This window comes from Poecilia mexicana, unplaced genomic scaffold, assembly GCF_051168715.1.
Source record: "Poecilia mexicana isolate PSO_F unplaced genomic scaffold, ASM5116871v1 scaffold_13, whole genome shotgun sequence".
NCBI lineage: Eukaryota > Metazoa > Chordata > Actinopteri > Cyprinodontiformes > Poeciliidae > Poecilia > Poecilia mexicana.
Genome location: NW_028263382.1, coordinates 14,580,527 through 14,595,924, shown reverse-complemented (window position 1 = coordinate 14,595,924; position 15,398 = coordinate 14,580,527). Strand labels below are relative to the sequence as shown.

Below are 15,398 nucleotides of genomic sequence, written 5' to 3'. Positions count from 1 at the left end.
CATGGGCAGACATTATAGACTTTATGCAACTGAAATCAAATAATTAAAAAAATCCTTTCTGAATATCATCTCATGGTCTCTGAACTAAAAGCGTCTTTCTGACCGGGAGCTGTCAGCGTGTTGAAGAGTTATGGACCGGACGCTGTGGGGCGTCTGGTTAGGAAGCGCATTACAAACCTTTGGTTGAAATGTAGTTTGTAGTCAATTCGTGCTCAAAACCTATTTTAAGTCAATCATTGGCCTATAAAATGCTGGGGGGCCACATGTGGCCTGCGGGCCTTGAGTTTGACACATGTGCATTACGCCATAGAACTGTCAATTGGTAATTGAAGTAAAGTAGCTTCGATTTCAAAGAAGTTTACATTGAAGTCGATTGGCAAATGAACCATCACAAAAGGGGAAGGCTCTTGTCTCACTGCACCCCAAGAGATGCATAACCTACAAAAACCATTTCTGTCTGGTTTCGAACCAGAGACCTTTTGCGTGTGAAGTAAACATGATAACCACTACACTACAGGAACTGAACTTCTCTGCTCTGTTTCAGTTTGAGGTTCCAAAGTTGATGATGTGAGATGCAACATGAAAATTTCAACTGAGGCTTGCACTCAGATGCCTGGATTCAGAGTACAGACCATGACGCCACAGAGCCCTTGTTGACCTTTAGTAAACACCTGTGATGAATAGAACATGCAAAATCCATTTCTGTCTGGTTCCAAACCAGTGACCTTTTGTGTGTGAAGCAAATGTGATAACCACTACACTACAGAAACTCACGCTCTTTGTAGTGTTCCTGGTAGATGATCCACATTTTGTTAGAGACTAATGTAAACAATGGGCATGGAACGATGTCAAATACTTACAGATCCTCTCAGAGAGCACAGTAACTTGGTGAACAAACTGTCAGACTTATACTTGTGCCTAATTTCACAAAATGAACACATTAAAATAAAATATATCTCTGAAATACAATCAACACTAGAAAATTAAAAATGGTTCAAAGATAATATCAACACTTCAAAATACAAAATCTCTGGATTTTGGATTATGTATGTTGTTTTGAAAAACATTAGAATATAAGCACTTTTATCAAATCTACATTGTGGTAAGATCATGTCAGTTCTTCTTAAATCCATGGAAACTCAACAGTTTGTAAGGTAGGTGAGTTAGCTCAGCAGGTTAGAGCACCGTGCTGGTAATGCTGAGGTCATTGGTTCAAACCCCATAAGGGGCAAGTCATGTGTAAGGTCTTTCAGACAATGAACACTTCAAAAATAAATAAGGGTTCAAAAATAAAATCAACACTTTAAAATAAAAAAAATGGTTCAAAAATAAAATCAACACTTCACAATAAATACAAAAATAAAAATCAACACTTCACAATAAATACAAAAATAAAATCAACACTTCAAAATAAATAAGGGTTCAAAAATAAAATCAACACTTTAAAATAAAAAATGGTTCAAAAATAAAATCAACACTTCACAATAAATACAAAAATAAAATCAACACTTTAAAATAAAAAATGGTTCAAAAATAAAATCAACACTTCACAATAAATACAAAAATAAAATGAATACTTACAAATAAAAAATGGTTAGAAAGCGCGTTACAAACCTTTGGTTGAAATGGCGCGTTAAATTCAAGCCTCCATTACAGACCAGAGAAAACTAAAGAGAATGCAACTTTGTGTTAATACATTTGAGGAGCCAGCAGTTTATCTTGAGGAAATAAATAAAGATGCAAAAGTTAATTAGACTGTAACATGCGCAGTCCGCTGCTCAACCACTGCGGACTGCGAAGAATTAGAAACCGCTGGAAGTAACTCATCCAGCGGATTTAACAAATGGAGCCTTCTGGGTGGAAGTTACCCAGGAGAGCGGCGGTCTGGAGGAGCTGCAGACGTAACATCTGTCCGTTTCGGAGAAGCGAAAACACGCTAAATAAATAAATAAATAAATAAATAAATAAATAAATAATCCTGGTAAAAGCGCACACCGGACCGCTCAGGGTAAAACACTCACAGAGTTCAGTTGATCTGTTTGGATCAGACAGATCCAACTGAGTGATGAATTAGCGCAGATTTTTATGCAGATGGGGACCAAGAGGAAGTGCTTTCAGACCCCAGCGGGTGAAGTGATGCTAATTTAAGTGAAGTCGCTTAATTTAATTTATTAAAAGTTATTGGGGTGGTTTTTGTCACTACGAGAAAAATGTAGATGCATTTATCTGTTTAATTTGTGATGGGATCTGGATTCACGGTGAATATTAACTAAAGCGCATAAAATGCGACTAAATAGGCGATGTTAATATGATTGTAATTTCACGGATAAAAATAGTACATGACCGATTTTTTTATGTTGTCGGTCAAGATAACAGATAACAAAAAAAGACTAGCGCGACCTGCCGCCCTGACACCAACTCACACACATCTTCATTCACAGTCTTACTTGTAAATAGATTTTTCTTTTCTTGGACGTTTTGATGTTAGTTTGTCGATGTCTGAGTTTTATTCGCTGGGAAAAATCAATAAGCAGCTTGAGGTGACTGATGCTCTTTAGTGGCGAGAAGCCGCAATGTTGGCTGGTAACAATCGGAATGCATTGTGGGAGATGTAGTTTGTAGTCAATTCGTGCTCAAAACCTATTTTAAGTCAATGTCGGCTTATAAAATGCTTGGGAGGCGGGGCACATAAAATGACATGGGGGGGCCACATGTGGCCTGCGGGCCTTGAGTTTGACACTTGTGCCCTAAACCAAGCCAGAAGAGGGCAGTCCTACGAACATGTAAGATAATGACTAGAGATAGAGGATGTTCCTGAAACCACTCCCTCAGTGTGGGTAGCAGCTCAAAGTCGAAGATCACTGAGGACTTGACTCTCCAACTTCTATTTCCTCTTTGAAAACTTGGTATTTATCAAATTTCACATGTTCCTTCTTATTAGAACCGGACATATATATAACTACAATTTATGTTTTAAATAACTTTCTGATTTGAGCTTAAGCAACACGACATTTACTATTAGAATATTGCAATATAGACCAATAAAAAAAGTTTAATTCTACAATGTGGGCTAAATGAAAAGCTTGTTTACCTACCTAAAGGTTTTCAAAATGCACTTTAAATCTGAGAAAATAACCCTACTGGGACGCATATTCCGAAGTATTTAGAATAGAAACAGGAAATGCGGTTTCTTTCATATTTTGATTTAAAGTAATATTTTGTCTCACCATCATTGGTGTTATAAGAACGAGATAAATTAATAAATGGAAATAATTAAATCCGGAAGTCAAACGACCTTGCCACTCACAATATGACCAACACGCTGACGTATAGAAGAAGCAGCTCTTAGAGTAAGTCTTTTATTTTGACAGTAAACTACCTACATTCCGGTTAGGGGCGGGAACAACAACAATACTGTACTTCTGCGGCTTCTGACTGCTATGCTCCATCTCGTAAGTTGATTTTAAAGCCAAAATAAATATTACCAAAGCCTTTCAGGTTGTACGTGATAATATAACTTCTGGTGCATCTTGTTGCTTCGGGTATTTCGTACTTAATTTAAAACAGGACTCTCTTTAGCTTGCTGCGCAGTGCAGCTAGCCTTGTGTTTCGTTACAAAAGCACATCACCAGAGTATTTGGGACCAATGGCTAAAGTTTACAGAAGCAAAGAAAGAAATAATAAAATATATTAGGTCTAATATTGGCTGTTTAGCTGTTTACAAGGGCACGAATCTGGAGTTGAATTGTTACATCTGGTGCTGCAAGGCGTGGAGATGATGGAGGAGAACGAGGAGCAACCAGATGATCATCAGCCACTGGAGAAGGAAAGTGAAAGATTCAGGTAGGATCTTCTTCCGGTTAATAAACAAGTAAATAAAGTCACACTGATGTCCTGCTCTGTAATAACGAAGTTGGATCTGGCACAAGTTAGAAACCAGGTAATAAGTGTTACCTGGTAAACAGTGTTGGGTGAAATGAGATGATGCGTGGTGCGCATCCTCAGTAACAAAAAGTTAATCTTGTTTTTCTTTTTTGCTGTTCATTGCTCTTTTGTTGCTTGCAGCACTTCTGTGATGCTTTAGAATCTTTCAAACAAAATTGAAATACTTCCTATGATCTGCACTTTTAGAATAGAAATATCCTTCATTGTCCCATGGTGGGAAAATTCATGTGTAACACCAGGATCGAAGCACGTAGGCTCACACGAAGATACAAATATATTTAAAAAGTTGCACAAAATTACAAATTTTTAGCTGTAGCATTACTTATAGGTCTGTACTTGCTGCTATATTTAGTACTAAACTGTCAGCATTAGATCTCTTAAGACCTTGAAGTTGCAAGAAGGGTCTCCATTGATTCATCTACTCATTCATCTGTTGTTCTTTGCTTAATTTGCGATGTTCACCAAGGATCACACTGTTTACAGTGTTGTGATTGGACAGAAATCACTTATAGCCACATACCCATCAGCATAAGGGGCTCCACAGAAGGTCACAAAAATGTTTTCCCTGCACTGAGTCCTGGACCTCCCATAGGATCTTCTTCCTTTGGGATGAGGCTGGATTGTCAGAGGCATCCTGATCAGATGTTTGAACCAACTCAAGCGACTCTTTTTAATGCTGCCTTTCTACTGGTGAAACTTGTTTCATGGTCTTGTTATTTCTGTTGTGATCTAGATCTCATAATTATAGGTGAGGTGAGGGTTAAACTCTTCATCATGTCATCCTCCATTACATTATAGCACCAAGTTAAAAAGTATCTTCATCAAGTGTCAACATGAAGCTGTTCTCCTTCTTCTCTTAATCAAAGGCTTTGCTGTAAATAGTGGATCTGCTCTTTGTGCCGTGCCTGGCACTCCAGGGATCTCTTTAAAAAGCCCGATTGCGTGAGTCATGTAGGATTGAATGTGCTGTAACACTAAACCCGGAGCACTGTTTACCACTTCGCTTCATTCTGACGGGCGGATTAGGTTGCTCAACAACATACACCTAATGCGGATTTGGAGTGAAACAAGCGGCCAGCGTGCTGCCGTCCAGCTGAGGCAGGAGCAGCTCTGTTCTCGTTTGCAACGTGGTTTCTCAATTATTTTAATAGGCCTATTGTTGGGACATTTTTCAGTGAGATTAGAGGTAGAGTTCAGAGCACAAAGGCGACTTGTAGACAAATGAACCAATTCCCTAATCTCCCTGTCCCTGGACTTTCTCCACTTCCCTTTTGGTGGTTTGATTCTACAGTAAAACCGCTCTCAGCTCCCTTGATTCACTCTCTAATCAACCCGTTTTTGATATTTTTCACCGAGTCCTTCAGATAACTTTAGAACCTTCTCAGTGGGGGATTCAGGGACTTCTTACTGGACTTTGCATCTCGAGCCAGAATGGACGAAATCAGCGGTCTGCTGGGAACCATGGGGCGCGTCCGCAGTGACACCCTCTCTTCTGATGCCACACAGTCAACGGCGAGCAAACTGGCTCTGCGCCATCGGCTAAACCAGCTGATGACCTGCGTGGATGACCTGGACCCCAAAACCGAGCTGCACCAGAAAATGGTCAAGACCCTGGACAGTGCCTTCCTCTCCTGTGCCAAGAGAGCCAACAAGCCAAAAAAGGACAACTTCAGGTGGAACAAGAAGAAGCTGGACCCAGATATCACTTTTTTAGAGAAAGAATTTTGCTCTGTTTATTTTTTTTTATATCTATACCCCTCTGTGTTCTCAACAAACTTCTTTATTTGTCCTTAATAACAGCCTCTATTTTTCTTCTAATTGTAGCTTTCCAGTTTAACCATTTGCTTTAATCTTTCTGGTTAAGATCAGGACAGTCCGGGCTCTGAGTTGAGTCTAAATAAACTGTAGCAGCCTGATTTGCTTCTGGCGGCGGTATCTCACTGCTGCCATTGTAACAGCTTTCACGGTCAGGCTTGATGAGCTTTTCTTTGGTTGGTGGTTAAAGAGAAGCGCTGACCCAAAAGGTTCTCAGAATAAGTCGAAGCAGGTTGAATTAATTCATTTGATTCATTTTTTTCATTTTTTTTTTTCCATCTTCCAGACTTCACATGGTGACGTGGAACGTGGCGACGGCTGATCCTCCCGATGATGTGGCCTCACTTCTCCACTTGAACTCACCAAAGACTCCTGACCTCTATGTCATAGGGTATGGCTGAAGTTTTCTTTTTCATTTATGTTCAAGTGGCAAAACTGTTAGTAGGCCTTTGTTAATGAATAAGAAACCCCACAATGGTCACTGAAATAACTTGAAACTGACAAAAGTAATGAAAATGGAGCAATGAAAATCAAACACTGCCGTCTCATTAAGAGTTACAGAAATTGTTTGGTTTCAGTTACACGTACCAGCATTTTTGTCCAGGCCTGTTTGTTTTTTTAAATTATTCTGTTGAAAGACAATTCAGATGCAATGTCAGATTTTCGTAGGCTATTTTCAGTACATTTTTATGTATTATTACTTTTATTGCTTTCAAGTTATTTCTGTGTGCATTTATACCCGACAGTCATACCTGTATGTGCTCAGGCTGCAGGAAGTTTACTCAGGACCAGTGAGGTTTGTGTCGGACATGATATTTGACGACCCCTGGAGTCAGCTGTTTATTTCCACACTAGCTCCGTTGAATTACATCAAGGTACATTTCCTCCGTACAAATCCATACAATGGACATATTCTGCATGGTAAACGAGAACAAACAGTGAAAACTTTCAAACTAAGGGTTGCATATGTTGTGAAACGACGTGTTTCAGGTGTCATCGATAAGAATGCAGGGTCTGCTGCTGCTCTTCTTCTCCAAACTGGAGCACGTCCCCTTCATCAGAGACATCCAGGCCACCTACACCCGCACCGGCATATTTGGCTACTGGGTGAGCGGAAAAGACACACATAGAAAATGTCAATTCAATTCAAATTGAGTTTTGAATTGAATTTCAATTGAAATGAAGCACACGCACGCACACACACGCACACACACGCACACACACACACACACACGATTGTATTTTTACTCTTATTATTAGGACTTTGTAATCGGGTGAAAAGAGGGCCTAAGCTGTTTCTGAATCCAAGCGATGTTCTCACCAGGAGTGTTTGAAAACAGAATGTGTCACTATTTGTTGTTAAAAGTAAATAAAAACTGTAATGTGAAAAACGTGAGGAGCACATTTTCAAATGCGCACTCAGAAACTTGAAGTTCCACATTTATATTTTTAGTCCAGTAGTTCCTTAAGCCACACTGCATCCTTATTATTCTGTTTGGTTCATGAAGCGAACCAAAAAAGCAGAAGGAAATTTTTGTACGTTTCAGTGCTTCGTACGTTTTTCCTCTTACTCCTGCATGTTCGACTGTTTTATTTCTCTCCCTTCCTGTTTGTCTGTCAGGGTAACAAAGGCGGTGTGTCGGTTCGTCTGTCTTTTTATGGACACATGCTCTGCTTCCTCAACTGCCACCTGGCTGCTCATATGAAGTATGCAAATGAAAGGATGGATGAGTTTGAGCACATCATGGACACGCAGACCTTCGACTGCAAGAAAGCTCCAAGAATAATCGACCACAGGTGAAAAAACACACGCTGCTCAAACAGCACAGGTAACATGTTTTCTTAATTTCTGCTGTCATTCTGATCAGGCTGGTGTTCTGGTTCGGAGATCTCAACTTCAGGATCCAGGACCACGGCATGCACTTTGTCCGCTCGTGTATCAACAACCAAACCTACAACCTGCTGTGGAGTCATGACCAGGTTGGACTCTTTCACCGTCTTTCAGCTCGTATTTGTGAGAGAATCCAGGGGTCACCCGTCAGTACTTGGGTAGCTACGATGATGCCGTGTGAAAAAAACGTGTTGTGTTTTCAGCTGATCATGCTGAAGAAGAAGGAGAAGCTGCTGCAGGAGTTTGAAGAAGGACCGCTGGACTTTCAGCCCACATACAAATTTGACTTGAACTCAGATACCTATGACAGCAGGTACTCGGATTAAAATCATCATGATGATCGAAATCATCATTTTATTTCTAATTTGTGTTTATTTTATCTTCGCCTCTTTTTAACTTTTCAGATTCTACACAGAATGGTTTGGCTTTAAGTAAGCATTCCTAAAGTCTAATCATATGCACATTTCCCTAAAATACAGGACCTTCTAAAGTCACTCATACTCCTGAACTCTTCCACGTTTCGCCATGTTATAAACACAAATTTCACTGCACATACAGGTGAGGCCAAAGTTATTCATATCCATTGCAGATTTAGTTTTACTTGTCATTTAATTTTACCAGTATGTTTCATCTGACTGGAGGTGATGGTAATAGCTTTGGGGTGATCCAATCAGGGTCCTGATCACGAATTATAAAAAGGATTTGATTGTTATATTGCCAGTAAATATCTTGCCATAGATTATTTATAAAACTATAAGTCATTATTGACATGACAATTTTAATAAAATGTAAATAAAACCAGGTAAATTATTTTTGCTTTGATTAAATATCTATGCTCTTTTCCACACAGTTTTATTGTTTTTGGAGATACCTCTATTTTCCAACATGCTTTTAAGATCTAAGTCAGTGAGGGCTATGAATAATTTTGGGCTGAAATGTACATTGAAGTTTGTGGCTGTAACGTGACAAAATCTGATTGAAATAAACAGTGTTTAACTTTTATAAAAACAGGTTTTTTTTTTTACATGTTTGTCAACATGTCCTGACAGCGCAACATAAAACAGATAATCTGAAGAAGTCGAGCTCCTCTGCCTCCGCTCTGCGGTCCTACTACAATCTGCAGAAATACACTGCTCTGTCAGAAACAACCAATCAGAGCCAGGAGGAGGATCTTAGCGCCGTAGCTCTCTGCTGGGCTACAAGATTGGTTGTTTCTGGCTGAGTGGTGTCAGCACTAGCATTAGCATTAGCATTAGCAATTGCAGCACTGGGAGAAGAAGGTGGAAAATCTCAATTTTTCTCACAGATTTTCTATTTCTTGTTATGCTGTCATGACATAGTAAAGGTTTTAAGAAGAAAACATATTTTTATAAAAGATACTTATTCAGCTCTCAAAAAAGTTTGAGAGATATGAATACTTTAGATAGGCTCTGTATTTGCCCATTCCTAATTCATCTAACCATGCTTTAATGTGCATATGTACCACTTTTACCTCCTAGTAAAAGTGACATATTTTAAGCATCATATTTAAACCTTAGCTAAAAGATAATAGCAAACTGAAACAAGCAGATATGGTTATGAGCTTTAAACTCAGCCCGTCTTTGCACACAAAGCCTAAGGTATTTTTTCTTCCAGTTTATTTCGGATGTTAGGGAAAGGACCGTTTGGGTTTTTGAAGCACTATGACACAAAAAGAGCTTTCATTAGATTATTTAATAGATTTAAATCATAAAAGTATTTCACGTATATATGAATAGTGAAATCACACTGCTCATGAAGAGTTAGTGATATATGACTTTAGGGCAAAGTTCCCTTAAAAATTATTTTAACCTTTACAGGTGAACTTAATGTGACCTTCTCTAAACTGTTGCACACATCCAACTGTTTAACGTTTCAGTGCATTTTGCTCAACTTCATGGCCTAACAACAAAATTCACAACAGGTGTTTGATCCATGATTCACTCAATGAATTTCTTTGTTCACATTTTGAAATCATGAGACCAAGACGATCGGGTTTGCAACGCTGAGCTTAGCTCACCATCACAAGGTTGTAACACAGATCCATATTCTACATTTTTCACCCCAAAAGCCAAATTTTCCCAACTTTTTGTGAGTAGTACGTATTAAATGCTATATGAATAAAAGATACGGATTATGAAGCACCGTTGGTATCTGTTACCTGTATTAACTCCTGTTAACCCTCACTGTTTACCACCACCCTACTGCTTTTCAGGATTGTTTATGTAAAAGGGAGCATGTTTTCTAATATGACTGGCTTATTATCTAACATGTGTGGACAGATAAAGAGATTGCGCCACTTCTTGACCGGTGACTGTATTAGTTTCACAGTATTAGCAGGAGTGATTGTAAGATTAGGTTGTTAGGGTTCTGAACCCTTACAGGTCCGAAGCTAATCTCTGCATCATTCAGGGTTGAATACTTTGCTTTTATGATCAACATTAGAAACAACCAGTTAGTTACACAAACCATTCTTTTTTTTTTTCTTAAACAAATTGCCCGTAAAGTCAAATTAAAGGATTAGCATTGCTGTTGTCGCCACGAGCTCTTCCCTGTTTTCATTTACAGCAAGGATAGACGCAGCAAGATTCCTACAACTTTAGCATTTAACAGTCGTCCTGGGTATAGATGCTAGAAATAGCAACAAACTCGTCCATTTAACAGATCTTCCTACATACAATCTTGTATTTCATGTATGCATTATGAGGGAGGGGGTGTGTAAAAAGGATAGACTAATATGTTTAAATGAATATTTGAGTCCATATATCCAACTCAGAGAATGTTAACACATAATTCCAAACTTTCTTTTTTTTCTCCTACACAAATTGAGAGAAATAACGTGCTCAGCTGCACCACTCAGATTGACTGCTGTATAAAAATAATTTACTGGAAATATAATGCTAAAAGATTGGAAATAAAGATGCTTCACGTGTTTTAAACATAGGCAGCTTTAACATAAATAAAATATTCAAATATGTGATGGAGCAAAATGTCAATATAGGCAAAGTTTTATTCTGTCCCCTCCATAATGTGGCACCACCATCCGCTGGCTGATCACCTAAAATCTTTACCAAAGCTATAAAGTTTGTAGCTGTCATGTGATCAAATGCAAATAAGTTCAACAAGTATCAATACCTTTGCAAGGTATTGCTCCTCTCAGGGAACAAGCTTCTTTTTATTTTCCAAATTGACATTTCCCTTCCTATATCGTCTGTGATCACCTGTCTAGCGGTAAGAAGCGAAAACCTGCCTGGACCGACCGGATTCTGTGGCGTGTCCGACCTAAATCCCAACCCAACGACGAGCAAGATGAAAACGATGTCAAGGAGAAGAAGCAACAGAAAGAGGAAGAGGAGTATCCTCTGAAGGTCCGGCAGGACTTGTACACCAGCAACATGGAGTTCAGAATCAGTGACCACAAACCTGTGATCGGCATCTTCACCCTGGAGGTGAGAAACTCCATCAAGTGGGAAGAAATGTGATGAATCAGAGCTTAGTTCTCTTGCGTTGCTTCTTTATTCTGCATTAGTACAGTTTGAGCTCAAGTCCTCTGTTTTTGGAACCAAAGTGGGGGCTACATACATAGCAATGCTAAGAATTACTGTTGAAAATATCAGATTTGGCCTACAGATGAGCTGCAAGACAAGATGACAAAATGAAGATTGACTTTGTTTTTGTCATCTTGACAATAGATTAGAGGTATGAATAAATACACATTGTTTGGTTTCCTCCTGCAGTGTTAGAGACTTTATAATGACTGTATTTACTGTTAAACACCCATTAAAGTTGGTATCTCTGTCCTTAAAGCTGACAAAGATGCACCAGACTCCTCTGGTGAGTCTGCATGCAGAAGGCGACTGGAGTGCGGACATTGACTCCATTGTTCTCTACAACCCCCTGCAGCCCTTCCCATCCAGTACTTGGGACTGGATCGGACTCTACAAGGTTATCCTTCCACCAGCAGCTCATTAGGGTTTCTGTTTCTACCTCACTCACTCGATGTCTGGATTTCAGGTTGGATTCAGCAGCGTGTCGGACTACATCACCTACACGTGGGTCAAAGACGATGAAGTGGCCTTTAACAACGAAATGATGCAGGTAGGAGCTAAAGAAGCCTGGAGTGTTGCTAAGTCTGAGTGGAAAGGTTTGCAGAGGCGTTTTACTCTTTTGCTGTTTTTAGGTGTTCATGGGTAAAGAGGAAATCCCGGTTAGGGGGGGAGAGTGTGTCCTGTGTTACTACAGCAGCAACCTGCGGTGCATCATTGGAATTAGTGAACCATTTAAGGTGAGCGATCAACAAAAATATGAAAAGAAAGTGTGCATTAAACTAGGAATGATGATATGATTATGGAGTGTTTTGATTTGGGGACATAATCCTTCAATATGTTAGTTATTAATATTTCTATTGGATTACAGTCTGCTTAGCACTCATAGCAGGGTGTCCACACATCCTCAGAAAGTCTTAGTCATGTATCTAAAATTAAGACCTTAAAACGTCTTAAATTCATTAGAAAATGTGTAAGTTGATGTTAAATACTCACTAGTCTTAAAATTTGTTGCGGCAAGACTGTTTAATGTCCTATATTTTATGTAGTTCATTTTTTTCATGGGACTTTTCTGTCAGTCAAAAGTTGAGACATCTTCATTATGTTCTGTGACTTGAGGCTATCCAGGATACCACCGATTAAGTTGCTAATAAACCCTTGCCAGCTCTCTGGCTTTTCTTCATCTTCATTGGCAAGTCTAAGTTGGCTGGATGACTTTTGTCTATGCCTTTGGCTCACTTCTGTTGCCAACCAGTACAATACAACATTCATTCTATGGAAAAAATGCATGGCGCTATTATATAAAATATAGTATTTCCTTTTGTACATTTCTGTTGTGAGACAAGTCTTAAATTTCATTCATAATAGTCTTAAAAAGTCTTAAATTTAAGTTGGTGAAATCTATAAAAATCCTCCATATAGGAACATTTTACTACTCAGATTTTCAGTGTACTTTTTTTTCTTTCTTTTTTTTTAAATCTTCATATTTTTAGGTCCAAGAGTCCAAGGTAGCTGTGGCAGAAGGCTTGTTTCCCGAGAGGATCAGTGGACTGGACAGAATAGCAAGAAGTGAAGACTTTTGAAGCAAATCACTCCCAGATGTGGAACAACTGATCTGGTTTCTTGACCTCCAGCTCAGAGTTCAAATTTGGAATCTCATCCCCACTGAGCCCAAAACCTCTGTGGTTGGTACATTTTTCTGGAATGAGTGGTCATCTGGTAGACAGACCAACTGCTGTACTAATACCTGGCTAATGTCCAATAGCTTATAGATGTAAAGACGAAGGATATTGGAGAATTTTCTTAAGTCCAGCTCAGGGTGGAAGGAACCATTTTCTCAGCTTCTGTTAGAAGACAGCAACCCTCCAGTAAACTGTCAGCTTGGAAAAGGGAATTAGGAAGCAAACTTTTCTCTTTCCATGCTATCTCAATTACACCAATTTATATGTGAACACTTTTCACATTTTCAGCAATTATATACTTTTTTCTGAGAGCCAGTATGTGCTTGTGCAATGCACTGATTCCTAAGAAAATAACCTTAAAAACAGAGATTCTTTTATTAAATTATAAGGTGTACAGAAAGTGTGAAATGTTTAGAAAAATGAGAAGTTTTTGTTCTGGAATGCTTCTCTTTATCTGTGTACTGTCATGGAAAAAAAAATCACTGCTGTTGTGTGAAAGCTAGATGCGATTGTGATTTTAAATTATTTGGTGATTATTGTTGTAGAGACGCGCTGCTGTACAAAGACAAATGACAATTTGACAGTTTGGATTTTAAAGCTCTCCAGTGAGAACTGAGAACTGAACTGCTGTTTTATTAGTTGGATCTGTTTCCAATGACTCCAGGTCAGCTTTGCAACTTCAGCCCACAGGAGTTTAAAAGAAAATATTGAAATCATTCCCTTTTAATGTAGATTGTAGCATCACTGTAAACTTAATGACTATTTTTACACTGTATAATGTTGTTAAACATATATATATACATATATATATATATATATATATATATATATATATATATATATATATATATATGTATATATATATATGGATATATATATATTTAAAATTTGTCATTATTATTCAGTATATGTTTTGTGGTAAATTCATCAGTGCCTTTAAAGCAATTGTCTAAATTGAACTGTATGCTGCTTAACTTAACTTTGACCTCTTCATCACCAGTACCTTATATTTAATCTTTCGACATCTTTATTGCTTATTTTTTTCAGATCTCATTTGGATCTTTCTTTTTACAAGCTTAGAGCCACATCTTGGCTCTCCGGAACTTTTTTTGCTGTTGATTCTTTTTGTCAGCTGCTTCTTTGCAAATGTACTGTAAAAAAAAAAAAAAAAAAAAAAAAAAAAAACACACATTTCAAAAATAAAACTTAAATAATTCCCTACTTAATCTTGGTTTTATTCGTTTGTTGTTATTCATGCTGGAAAATGTACAGTGTGTGGTAAATGGCATTTTTAATCGGTTTTGAGCTAACTTGCTGTAATTTTTGTACAATTTTTAGATGATCTAGGAATGTTAATCAATCAAGAGTTTACACTTTTAATACTTTACAAAAACGTATAGCTACTAACACTTTGGTAAATAACAGCACTCAGGTTGGAAATGATCTGGGGATATAACTTTGTAAATGTCAGAGAACTGATGTATTCAGAAAAAATACCTGCTAAGGAATCATCTATAACATAAAACAATTAAACTGTGATTGATTGATAAAAATTAGATAATAGATTTCATTAATATTCACCTGAATAAATAGTAGGTTCTATACTGCCCGGTTTTTAAAATGCTCTAAAATTGAATGACACTGCTTCCAACTGTTAGATTAACAGCCAATAAAGCACACATGGTTTCATTGTGATTCTGCTGCAGATTTGAATATTTTTTTCCCATTAAACAAATGGACTGTCCAGTACCATGGACAGCAACACCTCAGATTTAGATCATTTAACAGAACCGAACTTCAAAAATAATTTTATTTGCAACTGGTAGCAAAACACCTTCGTGACCTTTGACGAGAAAAATTAAATATTTAATCGTTTTGCAATTATCTCAATGTTGATATGCTAGTGTACGACTTGACTTGAATGCACCATGGAGTTAAAACACGGAGGTCAAATGCTGCGTTGAAGTGCAGCTGGTAGGGAAACGCCTCTCGGCAGAGGAATCTCGCTTTAGGATTTGTCCGACCGGTTGCCATAGTAACCATTTGTTTTGTTAATTTGTGCCTGCGGTCAGCGGGATCTCCGCTACATTTTCTCTGTTTCAGCTGCGCGAAAGAAGGTGCGTTTCACACAGGAACTTATTTATTCATAAACTTATATTAATGTCGAGATAAAAATGTTACGTTCGTATTAAAGAGCACTGGTTAGCTAACAGGTTCAGGTTTGGGTGACTTGTTGCTAATGTCAACGGTTTTTTATTTTTATTTTTTAAGAACAAAAACTCCGATGTAAAAAGAAAGTTCAATGTATTTTATGGTTTTAAGTATTCGGAAATAGTATTTTATTTAGGCCGAATCCCCACAGTCAAAATAAGGTTTTAAACAGTACATTTCACCTTTAGCAGCTTTAACTCTCAGTCTCTCGTATTGTTGTTTCCCACAGTTTTTTTTTTCAGGACTGCTTCAGTGGTTTTATAGCGAAATTCCAGCCAGGCTTTAGCTGTC

The 15,398-nt window shown here is 38.0% G+C and overlaps 1 protein-coding gene across 7 annotated transcripts; it reads left to right on the top strand.

The window, feature by feature from the left end:
* The first annotated feature begins 2,759 nt into the window (after positions 1-2,759).
* Positions 2,760-14,122, top strand: inpp5ka (inositol polyphosphate-5-phosphatase Ka). Of its 7 annotated transcripts, none has more exons than XM_014981127.2 (14): positions 2,760-2,906; positions 3,768-3,843; positions 6,047-6,151; positions 6,527-6,635; positions 6,751-6,867; positions 7,382-7,557; positions 7,629-7,740; positions 7,855-7,964; positions 8,056-8,082; positions 10,899-11,118; positions 11,477-11,614; positions 11,684-11,767; positions 11,850-11,954; positions 12,708-14,122. In XM_014981127.2, the coding sequence occupies exons 2-14, from the start codon at positions 3,776-3,778 to the stop codon at positions 12,795-12,797; spliced, it is 1,461 nt and encodes a 486-aa protein (XP_014836613.2). In that variant the 5' UTR covers positions 2,760-2,906; positions 3,768-3,775; the 3' UTR covers positions 12,798-14,122. The 7 variants fall into 7 exon arrangements, with proteins under 7 accessions (XP_014836613.2, XP_014836612.2, XP_014836610.2 ...); XM_014981126.2 differs by having other exon boundaries at positions 3,715-3,843; XM_014981124.2 differs by lacking the exon at positions 2,760-2,906 and adding an exon at positions 2,970-3,452.
* The last annotated feature ends 1,276 nt before the right edge of the window (positions 14,123-15,398 follow it).

Excerpts from the sequence above, each read along its gene's own strand:
- inpp5ka (XM_014981122.2), top strand. The coding sequence starts at position 5,377 with ATGGACGAAATCAGCGGTCTGCTGGGAACCATGGGGCGCGTCCGCAGT. Across the intron at positions 8,083-10,898 it reads ACAGAATGGTTTGGCTTTAA|CGGTAAGAAGCGAAAACCTG; the intron begins GTAAGCATTCCT and ends TCACCTGTCTAG. Across the intron at positions 11,768-11,849 it reads TTAACAACGAAATGATGCAG|GTGTTCATGGGTAAAGAGGA; the intron begins GTAGGAGCTAAA and ends TGCTGTTTTTAG.